The sequence below is a fragment of the Pseudorasbora parva genome, chromosome 1 (assembly GCF_024679245.1).
Source record: "Pseudorasbora parva isolate DD20220531a chromosome 1, ASM2467924v1, whole genome shotgun sequence".
Classification (NCBI taxonomy): Eukaryota; Metazoa; Chordata; class Actinopteri; order Cypriniformes; family Gobionidae; genus Pseudorasbora; species Pseudorasbora parva.
In genome coordinates, this window is record NC_090172.1 from 56,509,146 (window position 1) to 56,524,715 (window position 15,570).

At 39.8% G+C, this 15,570-nt stretch overlaps 1 protein-coding gene across 3 annotated transcripts in view; it reads right to left on the reverse strand.

Annotated features, from left to right (window-relative positions):
* znf638 (zinc finger protein 638) overlaps nucleotides 1–15,570 on the reverse strand; it is a 36,622-nt gene that overhangs the window by 3,846 nt on the left and 17,206 nt on the right. For all 3 annotated transcript variants that reach the window (XM_067445683.1, XM_067445693.1, XM_067445701.1), the window contains exons 2-18: nucleotides 12,681–14,118; nucleotides 11,801–11,862; nucleotides 11,651–11,689; nucleotides 10,495–10,859; nucleotides 6,886–7,112; nucleotides 5,611–5,754; nucleotides 5,156–5,254; nucleotides 5,035–5,072; nucleotides 4,705–4,931; nucleotides 4,592–4,623; nucleotides 4,368–4,502; nucleotides 3,505–3,636; nucleotides 2,576–2,617; nucleotides 2,352–2,483; nucleotides 2,104–2,220; nucleotides 1,987–2,012; nucleotides 20–1,889 (exon numbers count right to left, since the gene is read on the reverse strand). In XM_067445683.1, the coding sequence (XP_067301784.1) occupies nucleotides 20–1,889; nucleotides 1,987–2,012; nucleotides 2,104–2,220; nucleotides 2,352–2,483; nucleotides 2,576–2,617; nucleotides 3,505–3,636; nucleotides 4,368–4,502; nucleotides 4,592–4,623; nucleotides 4,705–4,931; nucleotides 5,035–5,072; nucleotides 5,156–5,254; nucleotides 5,611–5,754; nucleotides 6,886–7,112; nucleotides 10,495–10,859; nucleotides 11,651–11,689; nucleotides 11,801–11,862; nucleotides 12,681–14,118 (5,125 nt within the window). The remainder of the gene's footprint in view (nucleotides 1–19; nucleotides 1,890–1,986; nucleotides 2,013–2,103; nucleotides 2,221–2,351; nucleotides 2,484–2,575; nucleotides 2,618–3,504; nucleotides 3,637–4,367; nucleotides 4,503–4,591; nucleotides 4,624–4,704; nucleotides 4,932–5,034; nucleotides 5,073–5,155; nucleotides 5,255–5,610; nucleotides 5,755–6,885; nucleotides 7,113–10,494; nucleotides 10,860–11,650; nucleotides 11,690–11,800; nucleotides 11,863–12,680; nucleotides 14,119–15,570) is intronic.

Below are 15,570 nucleotides of genomic sequence, written 5' to 3' on the forward strand. Positions count from 1 at the left end.
TATATTTGGTCCTTCTCACCCTGCGATCAACATCATGCCCCCTTGATCGCTTTGATGGAGGGCTGGATTCTCGCCTACTTCTTCGAGATGATGCTCCCCCATGCCTGGTGGTAGGACCATCGTCTTCAGAATTACCCCGGTTTCTGTGCCTAGAAGCTGGCTCCTTTTCTGGGGAGGAGACTTTCTGAGACCTTTTCTCTTTCTCTGCCAGCTTTTTGTTCTCAGCTTGAGTGGCTTTCTTGGTTGCTTGAGCGGTTTTCTTGGTTGCTTGAGGGGTTTTCTTAGTCGTTTGAGCGGTTGTCTTGGTCACTTGAGCGGTTTTCTTGGTTGCTTGAGCAGGCTTCTTTGAGCTTGATGGACCTTTTGTAGTTGTCTTCCCTGCAACTTTTTTCTCCAGCTCAGCCTTCTGTTTGGCTTCCTCTTCAGCACGTTTCAATGAAGACTGTAAGCGACACTGATGGACAGCTAACTCAAGGGCCTTCAAAATTTCCTGCGTAACCGGAGGAAAGTCAAGAGAATTGTCATCAGTCTGGAAGTGCTCAGGCACTGCTTGGGAAAGGTCTGAGGCGCATGCAACTGTGACAGATGAATTACTGACAGTTTGATCAGAGGTGGAGGGCAGAACAGAGGCAGAATCTAAGGTTGAAATGGAGTCAGATGCAACAGCTGCAGGTTTAGTTTGATTACTAGACTCACAGTTACTGTCCGCCTCTAAAGTTTCAGTTGGTGTTAAGTCATTCGATTGGCCCTCATTGTTGATCTTGTGCTCCTGTTGCCCCAATACTTCATCTTTGACATCAGTGCCTTTGGTAGGTTCTTCTGAACTCTGTGTCTCCATTGGCTCTACTGCGGTTTCCTCGCTGGCAACAGCTGAAGCAACATCCATTTCTGACTTGGACTCAACATTTTTGTTTTCCGTTAGTTTTTCATTGTCAATTTTACTTTCTTCCACAGACGCAGGAACCAATTTTTTGGGAGCATCTTCAGCCTGAGACACATTCTGATTGTTGTTGGTGACAGTTGAGTCAAATAAGACAACAGATTCTGTGGAAGCCAATTCTTGCTCTGGTTTTCCAGACTCCACTGAAACAGCGGATTCTCCTGAGGGAACTGAGGATGATTCAAGGTTTGTTTTCCCAGACTCAATTGAAACTGAAGATTCTGAAGTGGAAACGGAGGATGTAACTTCAAGCTCCATCTTCCCAGATTCGGAAGCAGGAACAGAAGATTCAACTCCATGCTCCGTATTCATGGATTCAACTGAAACGGCAGATTCGGAAGCAGGAACAGGTGATTCAATTTCAAGCTCTGCTTTCACAGACTCGACTGAAATGGCCGATTCTGAAGCAGGAACTGATGATTCAACTTTAACCTCCTTGTTCATAGGCTCAACTGAAACAGCAGATTCTGGAGGAGGAACAGGTGATTCAACTTTAAGATCTGCTTTCACAGATTCAACTGAAACGGCAGATTCTGAAGCAGGAACAGATGATTCAACATTAAGATCTGCTTTCAACGGCTCAACTGAAACAGCAGATTCTGGAGCAGGAACAGATGATTCAACTTTAACCTCTTTGTTCATAGTGGGAACTACAGATCCAGCTTCATGCTCTATTTTCACAGATTCAGTCTCCGGGATCACCATGGCAGTTTCAGTAACAGCTTGGGCTTCCATCTCGGTTTTAATCTCAAGAGTAGTTGTTTCTGCATTAGTAGACTTATCAACTGCAATGATTTTGGGAGCTGCAGGTGCAGCTTTGTCAGCATTCAACTTTTCTTTACTATGCACAGTAGATGCAGTAGAAGCTGCTGCTGCAGCCACTGGCTTTTTGGCTTTGGCCGTATTAGGTTTACTTTCTGTTGCTGCTGACTGACCAGGAGGCTTCGCTCTAAGAGGAGAATTAAACATGAGAGCAAATTATTTTGACATTTCTAGAATACTTTGGATTAAAAAAAAAGCTAAATATGTAGTTATTCTCCTCTTACCCTTTTCCTTCTGGCTTCTTTTTCAGCTGTTAAATAAAAAATAACATGGTCAATTATTAATAATTGGCACTGTGAAAGCCAACACATGCAAATGGCTAACAAAACCTGCTAAACTACCTTGATTGGTTTGGCCAGTTGAAAGCTGAGGGTATTGTTCTGGATTACACAACGAAATTTGAGGAAACGGATGAAGATTGTCCTAGCAATAGTAGCAGTCTCCATTTCAAAAATCATCTGAGATTGAAAGGAAATTAAAAACAATAAATATAGGTCAGCTAAGATCATATATTCTTTTCATAAAAAAATACATCTGCAGAGATATTATGCAATAAAAATATTGTTTAATAAATATATAAGTTTCTTACCCTGCCATTCAAAGCCAAAACCTTCTTGAAGTTACCATAGCGTTTGATTACAGCCTGTACTTCTTTGATTGCCTTGAGTGTTTTTGGTACATTACTAACAATGAGAAGGCGGTCTGGCAATGTGATGATTTCCTGTGGTCAGAAGATTCACAATAAGCCCGAGACATGATACAAGTCATTTTATTTTATTTCAAATTAGTGTGATCTCTTCAGCATTTACTTACAGGGGATTTCTCCATGCCCATGAGCACTCTGAAAACTGACTCCTTTGGAAAGAAAAAGATAACAGTTAATCAGCATTTATCAAGCGAGAATAAATGTACTTGAGACGTAATGCACTCGTCTCTCTCTCTCTCTCAACAAAGAGAGTCCATTATTCCGCTGTTGTTTTTAAATGAGAACCGAGTTTAAAGCAACTGTATGTGAATAGCCACAAAATGTTAGCATCACGGTAGTATGTCACACCAAATAGCTTTAATGAAGGAGTATTATTAGTACAAACATCATGAAAGAGGCTAAGAGACCAAAGAGAAAAATGTCAGAAAAATCTAAAAAGAGAAAGTGACCATGACCGTGAGGTAGCAAACTGACTGTTTATACGGTCTTGACATTAGTTGTCCGTTTCAGAAGGATAAAAAAAAAAACTACCTACTAGTGTTATGTATGAAAGACAGCCACATAGGCTATAACCTTATCAATGTAATCCCTATCTCAAGAGTTTTGTAGTTTATCCAGGATGTCAAGTCCGTCCCATCCAAATAAATACATCTCATGGCAGGTAAGCTTTTAAAATTTGCAACCTTCCAAACCAATCTCTGCTTGTTTGTGAGAGTCCAGGGGTTCTCAACTCTGGCCCCCATCAAACACACCTGAACACGCTATTCAATGCTTACTAGAAAGTTACAGGCAGGTGTGTTTGATCAAGGTTGGAGCAAAACTCTGCAGGAAAGTGGACCTCGAGGACCAGAGTTGAGAACCCCTGTAATAATCTACACTGCCAAATGTATATTGTGCAATGTGGCCTATAGTAGTGGTCTCTAAAGTTTCAAAAGGAAAACAAAACTACATACAGTTGCTTTAAAAAACCTGGGGTAAGATGATAAGAACCACAACTTTCTGTTTCTACGACATTTATAATGAACTGCACACTCACAGTGTAGTTCAGGTCTATAGGTTGCAGCATCATCTTTACAGTTATTTCTTTCTCTTGAACTTTAGCTGGGTTCTCAGAGCAAGCCTTCACCATTGCTTCAGCTGCCTCTGTGTCGGGCATCTGCAGGTAGGCCTAAAAAAAATAATCATAAAAATACTGTTAAAATACATAATTCAATGATATAAAATAATATTATTAATATTAATAACAATACATTAACCAAAAGATACCATCCATTTTTTTAAATCAAGGATTTATGTAATTTCTTAAAGGGGAAGTATGTAATATTGACAGCTAGCGGTTGAAATCACATGGGGAGCCAGATTAAAGACATTCAACAAGAGCGAGCGCAATTGACAGTGGAAAGTGACGAGCCTTACACTGCAAGTTATTCAGCTAACGTATACGTTAGCAATGTTTTTATTGTTTGCAAATTATAAACCAGCTCATCCGTCCCTACTAGTAGCCTGGATACATCAGCTAACTTCAGCAGAAGATCGATGTTTAACTATCAAAGGATAAAAATAAAAAAAACTCGGCCAACTCGAACCTTAAAATACTTTCAAATGAATGCTAAGGCTTTTTACGCCTTACTGGGTAAAATCAGCAATCTCTGACCTAGTTCTGTGGCTAAATACGCTGTGTATTCACCAAATGGCAACTAGTGGTGTCGAAATACTATTGGGTAAAAGACATTGTGACAGAATAAATTTCATTCTGTAGAATAAATGGCAGTAGCATTGTTTTTTTGAGAAACAAGTATTTGAACTTAGCATTCTTTCTAAATCTCTGCAAAGTTATTATTGTATTTTTTTGCTTTAGAACAGTCAAAAAATTACACACTGCACCTTTAATGTCCTTACCTTCTGTTGAGTGATTGCTATGACAGGAGTTTCTATGAAGCCATATGGCTTAGCAAGCATGGTCAGGTCATCCTCAGTAACCCCTTCCTCTGGAAGATTCGTAATCTCGACTATATTTTTTCTCCAGGGTACTTCCTTTAGTCATAAAGAAGGTAGAAGTACTTTTTATTTGTAAAACAATACATATGCATATAGTTAAGAGGGAGTACACAAAAATAACATACCTTCTTTACAAACTTCTTGGCAACAGCAGTCTCTGCCAAATTATGCAAACAAATGTTATCCAGGTTGTCCAACAAGACCATAAGAACAACTAAAAAAAGATGCAGTCACTTACCTGAATCTTTAGCAGGTGGTTTAGCTTTAGCTGTCTGTGCTGTCTTTTTGGGGTCATTCGGTTTTCCCTTGGTTACTTGAGGGGTCTTGGAACTTGGCAACTCTCTTGCTTTAGCTGGCTGAGATGCTTTCACTGGCTGAGATGCTTTCACTGGCTGAGATGCTTTCACTGGGTTTGCACCCTTTACTTTCGCTGACTGAGTTGGTTTTGTCACAGTCACCTCTTTTCTATAACAAGACACAAACATGTTTAAATCAGATATATCCAATTTGTATTTATTTTAAATCAAATTATTTTTAGGTGTGCTGCAATGCATGCATGAGAACTTACTTCTTCACAGATTTTTTCCCATCATCCTCTCTTGCATCCTAAAAATGTATACAGATCAGATTTAATGCCAGGGTTTGTTATAGTTCACATCTCCAAGTGGACTTGACGGAGTCAAACATACCTTCTCCATGCAGATCTTAATGACTTGTCCACGAATTGTCAGGTTCTTGAAGTTAAGCAAAGCTTTGGCATCCTCCTCTCTCTCCATACACACAGAGGCCTGAAGAGAGAAAGAAAGCAAATATTGGCAACAGATATATACCAAGTACATTTCAAAAGCAATCGCCATATTACACAACCGTTCAACTTGCATCTATGCACCGTGACTTGCATTGTAAAAAATAAAAATGCTGTTCTTTTGAATTTTCTATTCAATGCATCAGTTTCCTCAATTTATTTTATCCTCAATTTAATTATAATTTATGAAGGATCATGTGACACTGATAACTGGAGAAATGATACTGAAAATTCAGCTTTGCGTAATAAATTAGCCTACATTTTAAAATAAATTAAAATAGAAAAGCTATGTTACATTGTTATATTATTTCACAATATTGCATTGTTCATTGTATTCACCTCTCGAATCGCCTTAAGGAGGATGGAAGTGTAAATCTTGCCAAAAGGTTCAATGGCATCATTCAGTTCTTTGTTGTTAATCCCATGTGGAAGTCCAATGAGCCTCAGCAAACAGGATGTGCCTGGGCCATCCCTGGCTTTAGGCTTCACATCAGGCAAAAAACAAAGGTAGCAATTAGATTTCAAATTTCGATACACGTCACGGTTTGATACAATTCACGATACGATATTTAATGCAATATTTTATGCCAACATTTTTTATTATTATTTAAATAATAATATTGTTGTTGATATTTTATTATTATCATCAGGACCTAAATATTTCCCCATTGCATTACTATGAATGATATTCAACATTATATATAGAAATGTCACTGCATTGAACCGGTGCTCGCTATGTTCTGCCTCTCCCACTATTAATGCTCTATACATAAAAGAATAAACCATCTAAAACGCTTTGAATAATCATACTACTAAAACTAAATGTGATCTGGTGATTTCAATCATGTTTTCACTATGAGAAGTGCCGCTTTAAATGTGAGCACTTTTAAGGAGTGTCATTCCAGCAGTGTATGCGCTTCAGATGATCAATGCAGTCAGTCACAGTTCTAATCATAAGAAAGTGTCAAAATCACTATTCCCAAACTGAAAAGGGTTTCTGCATTTACTCACTCATGATGTTTTAGCATGTCATGGTGTGTCACAAGCATTTTAACATCATCGTAAATCTGTTTATCATATAAAGCCATAGTGACCCTTCAGAAGACTTGGATTTGGATTAGACCGCTTGATTGATTATTTTTACGATGCCTTTATGATATTTCTTGGAACTTTTAAATTTGAGAGGAATGGACTTTAAATGAAGGGACAGAAATCTTTTTTTGGTTTCTTGAAAAATCTTCATTTGTGTTTTGAAGTTAAATGAAAACCTTACAGGTTTAAAATGACAGAATTTTAATTTTTGAGTGAAATATACCTTTTAAATCAAGCAAGGTGAGCCCTGGATAAAGCTAACTCTGTATCACAAATTATATAATTTACATCTATGATAGTCACATTTTTATATTGTGATAACTCAATATACAATGTACATTGTATAATGTATAATGTACATCAATGTATATCGTTACATCCCTAATAGATACTCTTATCTTTAATTCAACAGCGTATTCTAATGACCCTGCAGTAAATACGACAATATAATAACTTTAAAGCCAAAGTAATGTAGGAACAAGCACATTTACAACTGCATGTAACTGTTTTATGTAGATGTACCTTTGGAGTGGCTGGGGTCTTTGGGACAGAGGTCCTGCTTGACTTGGAGGAGGAGTATTCAGTTCTTTTAGGTGGCGAGGACCGTTTCCAACTACTGCTGCTGCTTCCCTTTGATGAGGAAGTTGAGGAAACACTTTTCTTCTTTGCTAGCTCAGCCAGCAGAGCTGGTGCCAAGGACTTCACCACAGCCTTCAAAGTATTACTGTCCGTAATTGATGAAAGCTCAGCTGCGGGCAAGAAAAGACCTTAATGTAGTAGTTCACCATGTGATTGGAAAGTAGGGGTGTCCCCGACTAAGGATTTACACATTCGAGTCAGAATTGTCCAATCTTTCTATAGTCGACTAATAGTCGAATCATCTGTGTGTGTGTGTGTGAATGGGTTGGGAGGGGCACGGCACTAGTCAGCAGGAGGGTAAAACTATTGCCGGTGTGCGTATACTCATTGAAAATGTTAAAGGGGTCGCACACCGGACGCGAAGCTCAGCACTGCGCCATGTCTTTAAAATATTGAGCACCCCCATATTACCAAAATGGTAAGATCTTCGTTTCATAACACCCGTGAAGATTCGACTGTGAGATCAGTGGTCGAACTTGGCTTAACATATTGATGCATCGAATCTTTGACTATTTGGGGCCACCTCTACAATATAGTAACTTATACACTCACCTAAAGGATTATTAGGAACACCTGTTCAATTTCTCATTATTGCAATTATCCAATCAACCAATCACATGGCAGTTGCTTCAATGCATTTAGCGGTGTGGTCCTGGTCAAGACAATCTCCTGAAACCCAAACTGAATGTCAGAATGGGAAAGAAAGGTGATTTAAGCAATTTTGAGCGTAGCATGGTTGTTGGTGCCAGACGGGCCTTCTCAGTTACTGTGATTTTCACGCACAACCATTTCTAGGGTTTACAAAGAATGGTGTGAAAAGGGAAAAACATCCAGTATGCAGCAGTCCTGTGGGCGAAAATGCCTTGTTGATGCTAGAGGTCAGAGGAGAATGGGTCGACTGATTCAAGCTGATAGAAGAGCAACTTTGACTGAAATAACCACTCGTTACAACAGAGGTATGCAGCAAAGCATTTGTGAAGCCACAACACACACAACCTTGAGGCGGATGGGCTACAACAGCAGAAGACCCCACCGGGTACCACTCATCTCCACTACAAAGAGGAAAAAGAGGCTACAATTTGCACAAGCTCACCAAAATTGGACAGTTGAAGACTGGAAAAATGTTGCCTGGTCTGATGGGTCTCGATTTCTGTTGAAATTGAATGAGAACATGGATCCATCATGCCTTGTTACTACTGTGCAGGCTGGTGCTGTAATGGTGTGGAGGATGTGTTCTTGGCAAACTTTAGGCCCCTTAGTGCCAATTGGGCATCGTTTAAATGCCACGCCCTTCCTGAGCATTGTTTCTGACCATGTCCATTCCTTTATGACAACCATGTACCCATCCTCTGATGGCTACTTCCAGCAGGATAATGCACCATGTCACAAAGCTCAAATCATTTAAAATTGGTTTCTTGAACATGACAATGGGTTCACGGTACTAAAATGGCCCCACAGTCACCAGATCTCAACTCAATAGAGCATCTTTGGGATGTGGTGGAACGGGAGCTTCGTGCACTGGATGTGCATCCCACAAATCTCCATCAACTGCAAGATGCTATCCTATCAATATGGGCCAACATTTCTAAAGAATGCTTTCAGCACCTTGTTGAGTCAATGCCACATAGAATTAAGGCAGTTCTGAAGGCAAAAGGGTGTCAAACACAGTATTAGTATGGTGTTCCTAATAATCCTTCCATGTGTGCATGTGTGCCTGATATGAATAAAACAGTCAAATTATAACCGTCAGAAAGGATTGTTATTGCCACTTCCATAGACATCAGCGTGTTTTTGTAGCTACTTATTTGCATTTAAATGTCTTAAACCTAAAATAAACATTATGTGGTGAAAACACTGAATCGTTGCGATATGTGACGAACACTGAGCACATCTGTGTTTGGCTCAGCGCCAACCAAAGCACGTTTGATGGCACCAAAATGAGAAACCGAAATCTGCGTTCTGATTCAGTCTGGTACATACTGGTTGTATACACTGTCAGAAAAAAAGGTACACTGCTGTCACTGGGGAAGTACCCTAAGGTACAAAACTGAAAAGGTACTACTATGTACCTTTAAGTAGGGCTGGGCGATATGGAGCAAAAAATATATCTCGATATACGATATATATCTCGATATCTTTACAGGAAAAATAACCCCCTAAAAACTACAGCAAAAACAAATATGCCAAATACCACAAAAACTTTTTTTTAAAAAATTGAAGTGCAAAGAGGTAGTCAAGTGCTTTTGCGACATTTAAAAAAAATAAAAAACTCCCTGATTACATAAATAATAATAATTAAAACTGTAAAAGAAAATAAATAATATTGCCTTCTTTTCATTTATTTCATGCTTTCAAAAGATGAATCAAAGATTCCCTTTTTTACAGTTAAAGTAAACAGTAAGCATTTTGCAGAAAGATGGAGGCATGACTGAGAAATAATTAAACTGATTTTGTCATAACACCATTTCCTGTTAAATTTGTATCAAAATTCAAACAGTGATGTTTGTCATGAGTTTGACAAAATTCAAACTCATCATGCAGATCATGTAGGCTACACATGAGCTGAATTTCACTTCTTTTCCAGTTACAGAACGAAATATGAATGTCAGAAGGTAGGTTATATGATAATATGGTACAGTAGCCTACAACTGACAGAAGAGCACCGCGTGTCTCAGGACACCCGGGATGTCGCGTTTTTCCCTCTTGGTTAAAACGTGAATAGACCTATTCATCATAATCCCGTGATAAAGCTGACAAAATAATAATAGTAATGATATTCCAATACTTTTTAAATGTTTTCAAATGATATGCGATCATTTTGACATTTTAACCGAAAACTATGCGATCAGTTAGACACAGATCATAAACTGGCATGATTGCGACCGCGTCTCGCACCAGTAGTGTCAATCACCTGACTGTGGGTGAAACGTGCGATTTGAACTATGATGAACATTAATATTTCTTTATGAATTTTAGCAAGCAGTTGTGTTAGAAGGAAAACATGGTCTCTAAACTGAGTCCTGAACAACGTGCGCGCTTGTCAACATGATAACTAATCCTCACCTGGTTGTGGAAGCAGCCGTGATCAATGAGACAACACGCGAGGGGAGGGGGAACAAAAGCAAGAGGCGGGAGGCGCGCGAGGCTCCGCGAGCACAACACAGAGAAGGCAAACAAGCAAAGTGGCGGAATCAGAATTAAATATAAACAATATATCGATATATACGATATGTCCAAATCCATATCGAGCTGAAAAAATATCTCGATATATTTAAAATATCGAGATATCGCCCACCCCTACCTTTAAGGTACTTATATGTACCATTTAGGGTTGAATAAGGTACGAAGATGTACCTTTTCACTTTTGCACCTTAGGGTACCACCCCAGTGACAGCACTGTACATATTTTTCTGAGAGTGTAGGTACTAGGTATAGGTACTATATTAGCACCGGGTTTTGGCACCAAACCCTAATTGCAATAAGCGATCTTACCTGATGACATGAGCTTCATGGCCAGTCTTTCACTACTGCTGGACCTCTGCTGCCGGGAGGGGCTGCTCCGGCGGGGACTCGACCGGCGTGCAGGAGAGCGCCTACTGTAAGCTGGAGACCTTGATCGCTGAGATGGAGGACTACGGGACCTTCGTCTGTAAGGACTGCCTCGAGACTTCCTATGGGGGGACCGGCTGTGACTTCTGCTACGCCGGTACCTCCTAGGGCTTCGGGATCGGGAGCGTGAACGGGAACGCTTTCGACGGCTTGAAGAGTCATGGTGCCGCTTCGGGCTGGGGGATCTGGAGTACGAGTGTGATCGGGTGCGCCGCTTTGAGCTGCTGTGTTCTGATTTGGGCTCAGGTCTGTGGATGATTGATTTTTAAGTTAATTTAAATGCCATTTAAAGTCTTAAGGGTTAGTTCACCCAAAAATAAAAATGGTCATTAATGACATTAATGACCCTAATGTCGTTCCACACCCGTAAGACCTCCGTTCATCATCAGAACACAGTTTAAGATATTTTATATTTAGTCCGAGAGCTTATGCAAGTGTATGCACACTATACTGTCCATGTCCAGAAAGGTAATAAAAACATCATCAAAGTAGCCCATATGAGACATCAGTTAGTTAATGAGAATCTCTTGAAGCATCGAAAATACATTTTGGTCATAAAATAAAAACTATGACTTCATTCAGCATTGTCTTCTCTTCCGTGTTTGTTTGCAATCCGCAAACAAAGATTCGAATGGTTATGAATCATCGTATTGATTTAGAATTCGGATTGTCAATGTTACGTGATTTCAACAAGTGTCATAGTTATTTTATGACCCAAATGTATTTTCGATTCTTCAAGAGATTCTCATTAACTAACTGATGTCTCATATGGACTTCTTTGATTATGTTTTTATTACCTTTCTGGAAAGGGACAGTATACCGTACATACATTCAATGGAGGAACAAAAAGCTCTCTGACCAAATATAAATTATCTTAAACTGTGTTCCGAAGATGAACGGAGGTCTTACGGGTGTCGAACGACATTAGGGAAAGCAATTATTGATAGCAGTTTCATTTTTGGGTGAACTAACCCTTTAAAGTATAAGACAAAAAAAAGTATAGCCCCAAAATCCAAGATTGAATATGGTCGGGATTTACCTTGAAACAGAGACTGCCTCAACATTCCAGTCCGGGTATCTATAACAAAATAAAAATATGGCTTTTCGTTAGTTAAATGAGAAATTCTCCAATGGAGCAATTAGCTAAAAGGTGAACATGAGTAATAAGAGACAATCATAAAACACTCACTGCTTCCTAAGACGCCTACAACTCTCAATGTGAAGATTTGTGTTCTGATGTTCAAGCCAGTTCTGTGAACAAAACAAAACAAAAAAACTTTAACAATGCATTTGCTTTTATAAATAATGTTTTAATTGTTAACGGCTTTAAACAGTGCAATTGATTATAAAAAAAAAGTTGGTGTAACAGATTACCAAGATCTGTAAATAGATCTTAAAAAACTAAATTAAATACCACAAGTCCAAAACTAAGACATGATATAAAGTTTGTTTAACCCACTATAGTCTCAATAGTGCGTCACAAAAAAAGTCCATTATTTTCATGACAAAACTTCTTCAAAATGGAAAAAAAAAAAAGTCCAAAGTGTGGCTTCAGGTATTATGGAGATGGCCATCATCTTTTTGTCTTCAGCATTGTGGAAAGTCATCAGGTCTGCCTTCACAATAGGTAGAGTATTTTTTTCAGCCAGTCCAAGGTCTTAAACTAGGTCTCAGCAAAACGGTTTTTCATCAGGCTTCCCCAGGTTTCCAGAAAACAGACTGATTAATTTTCTTCTGAAACTGGAAATGGCTTGGAGTAGTCAAGATACATTTTTTTCCCCCAGCCATGTTTACCAGATGTATTATCTACTCTAGTTACATCAGCTTGTTGTCTTTTTTAACCCACAACGAACTGCACAATTATTGAGCAACTGAAGTTAACAAACATTAAAATTTCATTATAGGTTTCTGACATTTTATTTCAGAGAGTTAAATTTAGTACAAAGTTTTAGCTCAAAGTTCACCAACACATTGAAATGAATCAAACAGCAATCGTGACTCTTTACATACACCGAAAAATAATGCAAACATCTTTCAAATGAGGCACTACTGGGTAAGAAGATACTCACCTTAATCTGGACACATTCAACGTTACATAGAGAGCATGTATGAGGAAAGATTCTTGGAGTAGCTGCTGAGTAATCATTCATCATGGTAGGAGTAGGAAGCCTCTTGGCGGGGGGCACGCTGATTGGGGGCGGCGAAAGGAATGGGATCCAGTTGGCATTCGGACCTCCAGAGATTTTGTCCATGGACATCATTGGAAGAAGACCAAGTTGAGGTGGCATCTGGGCAGGAGGTCGGCTGGCCGGTGGCAGAACGGTCTGGGACGCAGATGGTCTCGCTGGTATCGGCTTCACGAGTCTTGCATCTACTGGTGGAGGTTTCTGAAGCTTTAGAACAGGGGCTGGAGCTGGCTGGCACGGCTGAGGATGCTTTGCGATGTCCATGCCACTGAAGGGTGGTCCAGAGACCTCACTCGCAAACTTTGGTGACTCTTTAGGCAGGTGTTTACTTGCATAGCCATCTCCGCTCTCATCGGGGTAACCAAATTTACTAGAATGTCTATAGTCAATGACTTTGCTGTAGTCAGTTCTCGCATCAACGTCCCTTTTCACTTTACGCATACGAATGTCCCGTAAAATAAACGGTAGGTTGTCAGGAGTCAGCTGATCATCTGGATAGTGGCTCAGAAGCTCTAGGTCCTCGTTGGAGAGTCCAAAGCTTGCTAGGATGCTGCTGGCACTTTCAGAGGTGTAACGGGAAGGCCGCTGCTCTGGTGGAGGTTGGTTGTCCAAACCGCTTGATCCTCCCCCAAAACCCGTCGACTGGAACAGCTGTGACGAACCGGATGGACGATCCAAGCTTGAAGATCCGAAAAGCTTGCTGGGGGGTTGGTATACGGACCAGTCCACCTGATCAGATCTCGAAGATCCTGAAAAGACATTCCCTCCGGAGGAAAGCACTTCATCCCTTGTGTCCTTTCTCATGCGGGGATCTGCTTTTTTGGGTTGCTGGAGCATTTGGGTGAGAAGGCGCACTTCCTCACGGGCTCCCCGAAGGTTCTGGTCTATGGCGGCTTCAAGATCTGGGGAAATCTGCGACTGACGTGGTCCCATTGAGAAGGGTTGGTTGACCAATCCCCCACGCGAACCGGGCATGGAACCTGGGCCAAGACGGGCTGCCCCCAGCTCCATTCGAGGCTGTGACCCAAGACCATACTGGCCGGGCACAACGGGTCTCTGAGCGCTGGGGAACAGCGCTCCACGGGGATTATATAATGGATGCGACATGGTGACCTTAAGTAAGTCGAGCAAGGTCAAAGCAGGTGTAGCAATTGCAGACGGAGTGACGCTTGTGCCAGCAATTGCATTCAGCTGGTTCAGTGCCAACTGAGTCTTTATGTGTGCCAACTGGAGGGAGACGGGGCCTAAGAGCGGCAGACTCCCAAAATGCCTCAGGGAATTTGCAACAGGGGGCACAAAACTTTCCAAGAACAATGAAAAGCTGGAAAAATTAGGGGAAAAAAAAACACACAGAAAGGGTTATTGGCTTGTCGTCTTCACTTCCTCACACAGAAACTGCAAAACGGCTGCGACCATTTTCCACTTCTGTCACACACTCTCAAATCTCCAGCTTCGAGGGATTTAAACAGGTTTCCATGTCTTCACTGAAGAAGAAAACAGCAAGCAAAAAGGACAAGACAGACAAAGGAAAATAATATCACAGTTTAAGAGCGTCTTCACACAACTTTCATGCACGAGTTTTAGTGGTTTTCTTTCTTTTTTGGCCCGAGTATGAACAGGGAGGGACAAACATGCCTTAAGACAGGACAACATGATAGGTCAGACTGTTAATTTATAGACATCAGATAACTAATTTATTAATACGGCGAGCAGTACCATGACCGTTTTTAAAGTCAATGTCAGCATTTCAAAATACAACTTTAAGAGTCTGAACCGTCAATATTGTCCATCCCTGTTAACAAAGATCTCTGTGAACAGTTTATTAAAAGAATTAAAGCAAGAGACTAAAAGAATCTACTGCTGTAAAATACACTACAGAGCTGCTGCACAAAACAAAATAAATCAACTGAACATGGGCTGCGTTTTCCAAAAGATTCATACAATCCACTTAGATGCTTTTGGGAAGCGCAGTCCAGATAAAGCAAACATGTCACCCCACCAACCAATCTCACCCTATAAATCTCCTTATAAAAAATATTTTTTTCAACAGTAAGCATCAAGAAGAATGAAATGAAAGTGTTAAAGTCAACAAGAAATGACATTCACCATCCATTTATCTTCTGTATCATGTTTCAAAGGTAAAAATAAAAATTGTAGGGCAGGAAAATTATATTCCATTGGAAAAATTCCTTTTCAAATATGTCCATAATGGCCGTCATAAACTTGGTTAACTGGCATTAAAGTTGGCAAACTTGGCATGAATTTAAAGTTCACCATATCTATTTTCCAAATGAGTGTTATTTATCTTATGTGGTTGAATTTTTTAAAAAATATCACAATCTACAACCAAATTAACAATTTACACCTGACTTTCCAATCATTTATTGCTCTTAGCGCCACTATAAAGGCACGCATTAAAGGGATAGACAATTAAAAAATGTTGGTAATCAAACAGTTGACAGTGGCCATTGACATCCATAGTAGGAAAAGCAAACTAAAGAGATCAATGTCTACTCTCAACTATCCGGTTAGCAACATCCCTATTCTCTTAAAATACCTTTTGTGTTCAACAGAAAAAGAGTTTGGAACAATGTGATGGTGAGTAAATGACATCAACATTTTTATCTGACTTGAACTATCCCTTTAATCTGCCTCTATTTTTGTGTATAATGGCCACACCTCAAAATCCAATCAACAACATCTACATTTTTTTTCAAGAACCTATTACTCTTTGATATTATGTTACATGATGAAAATATATATTTCCATTTAG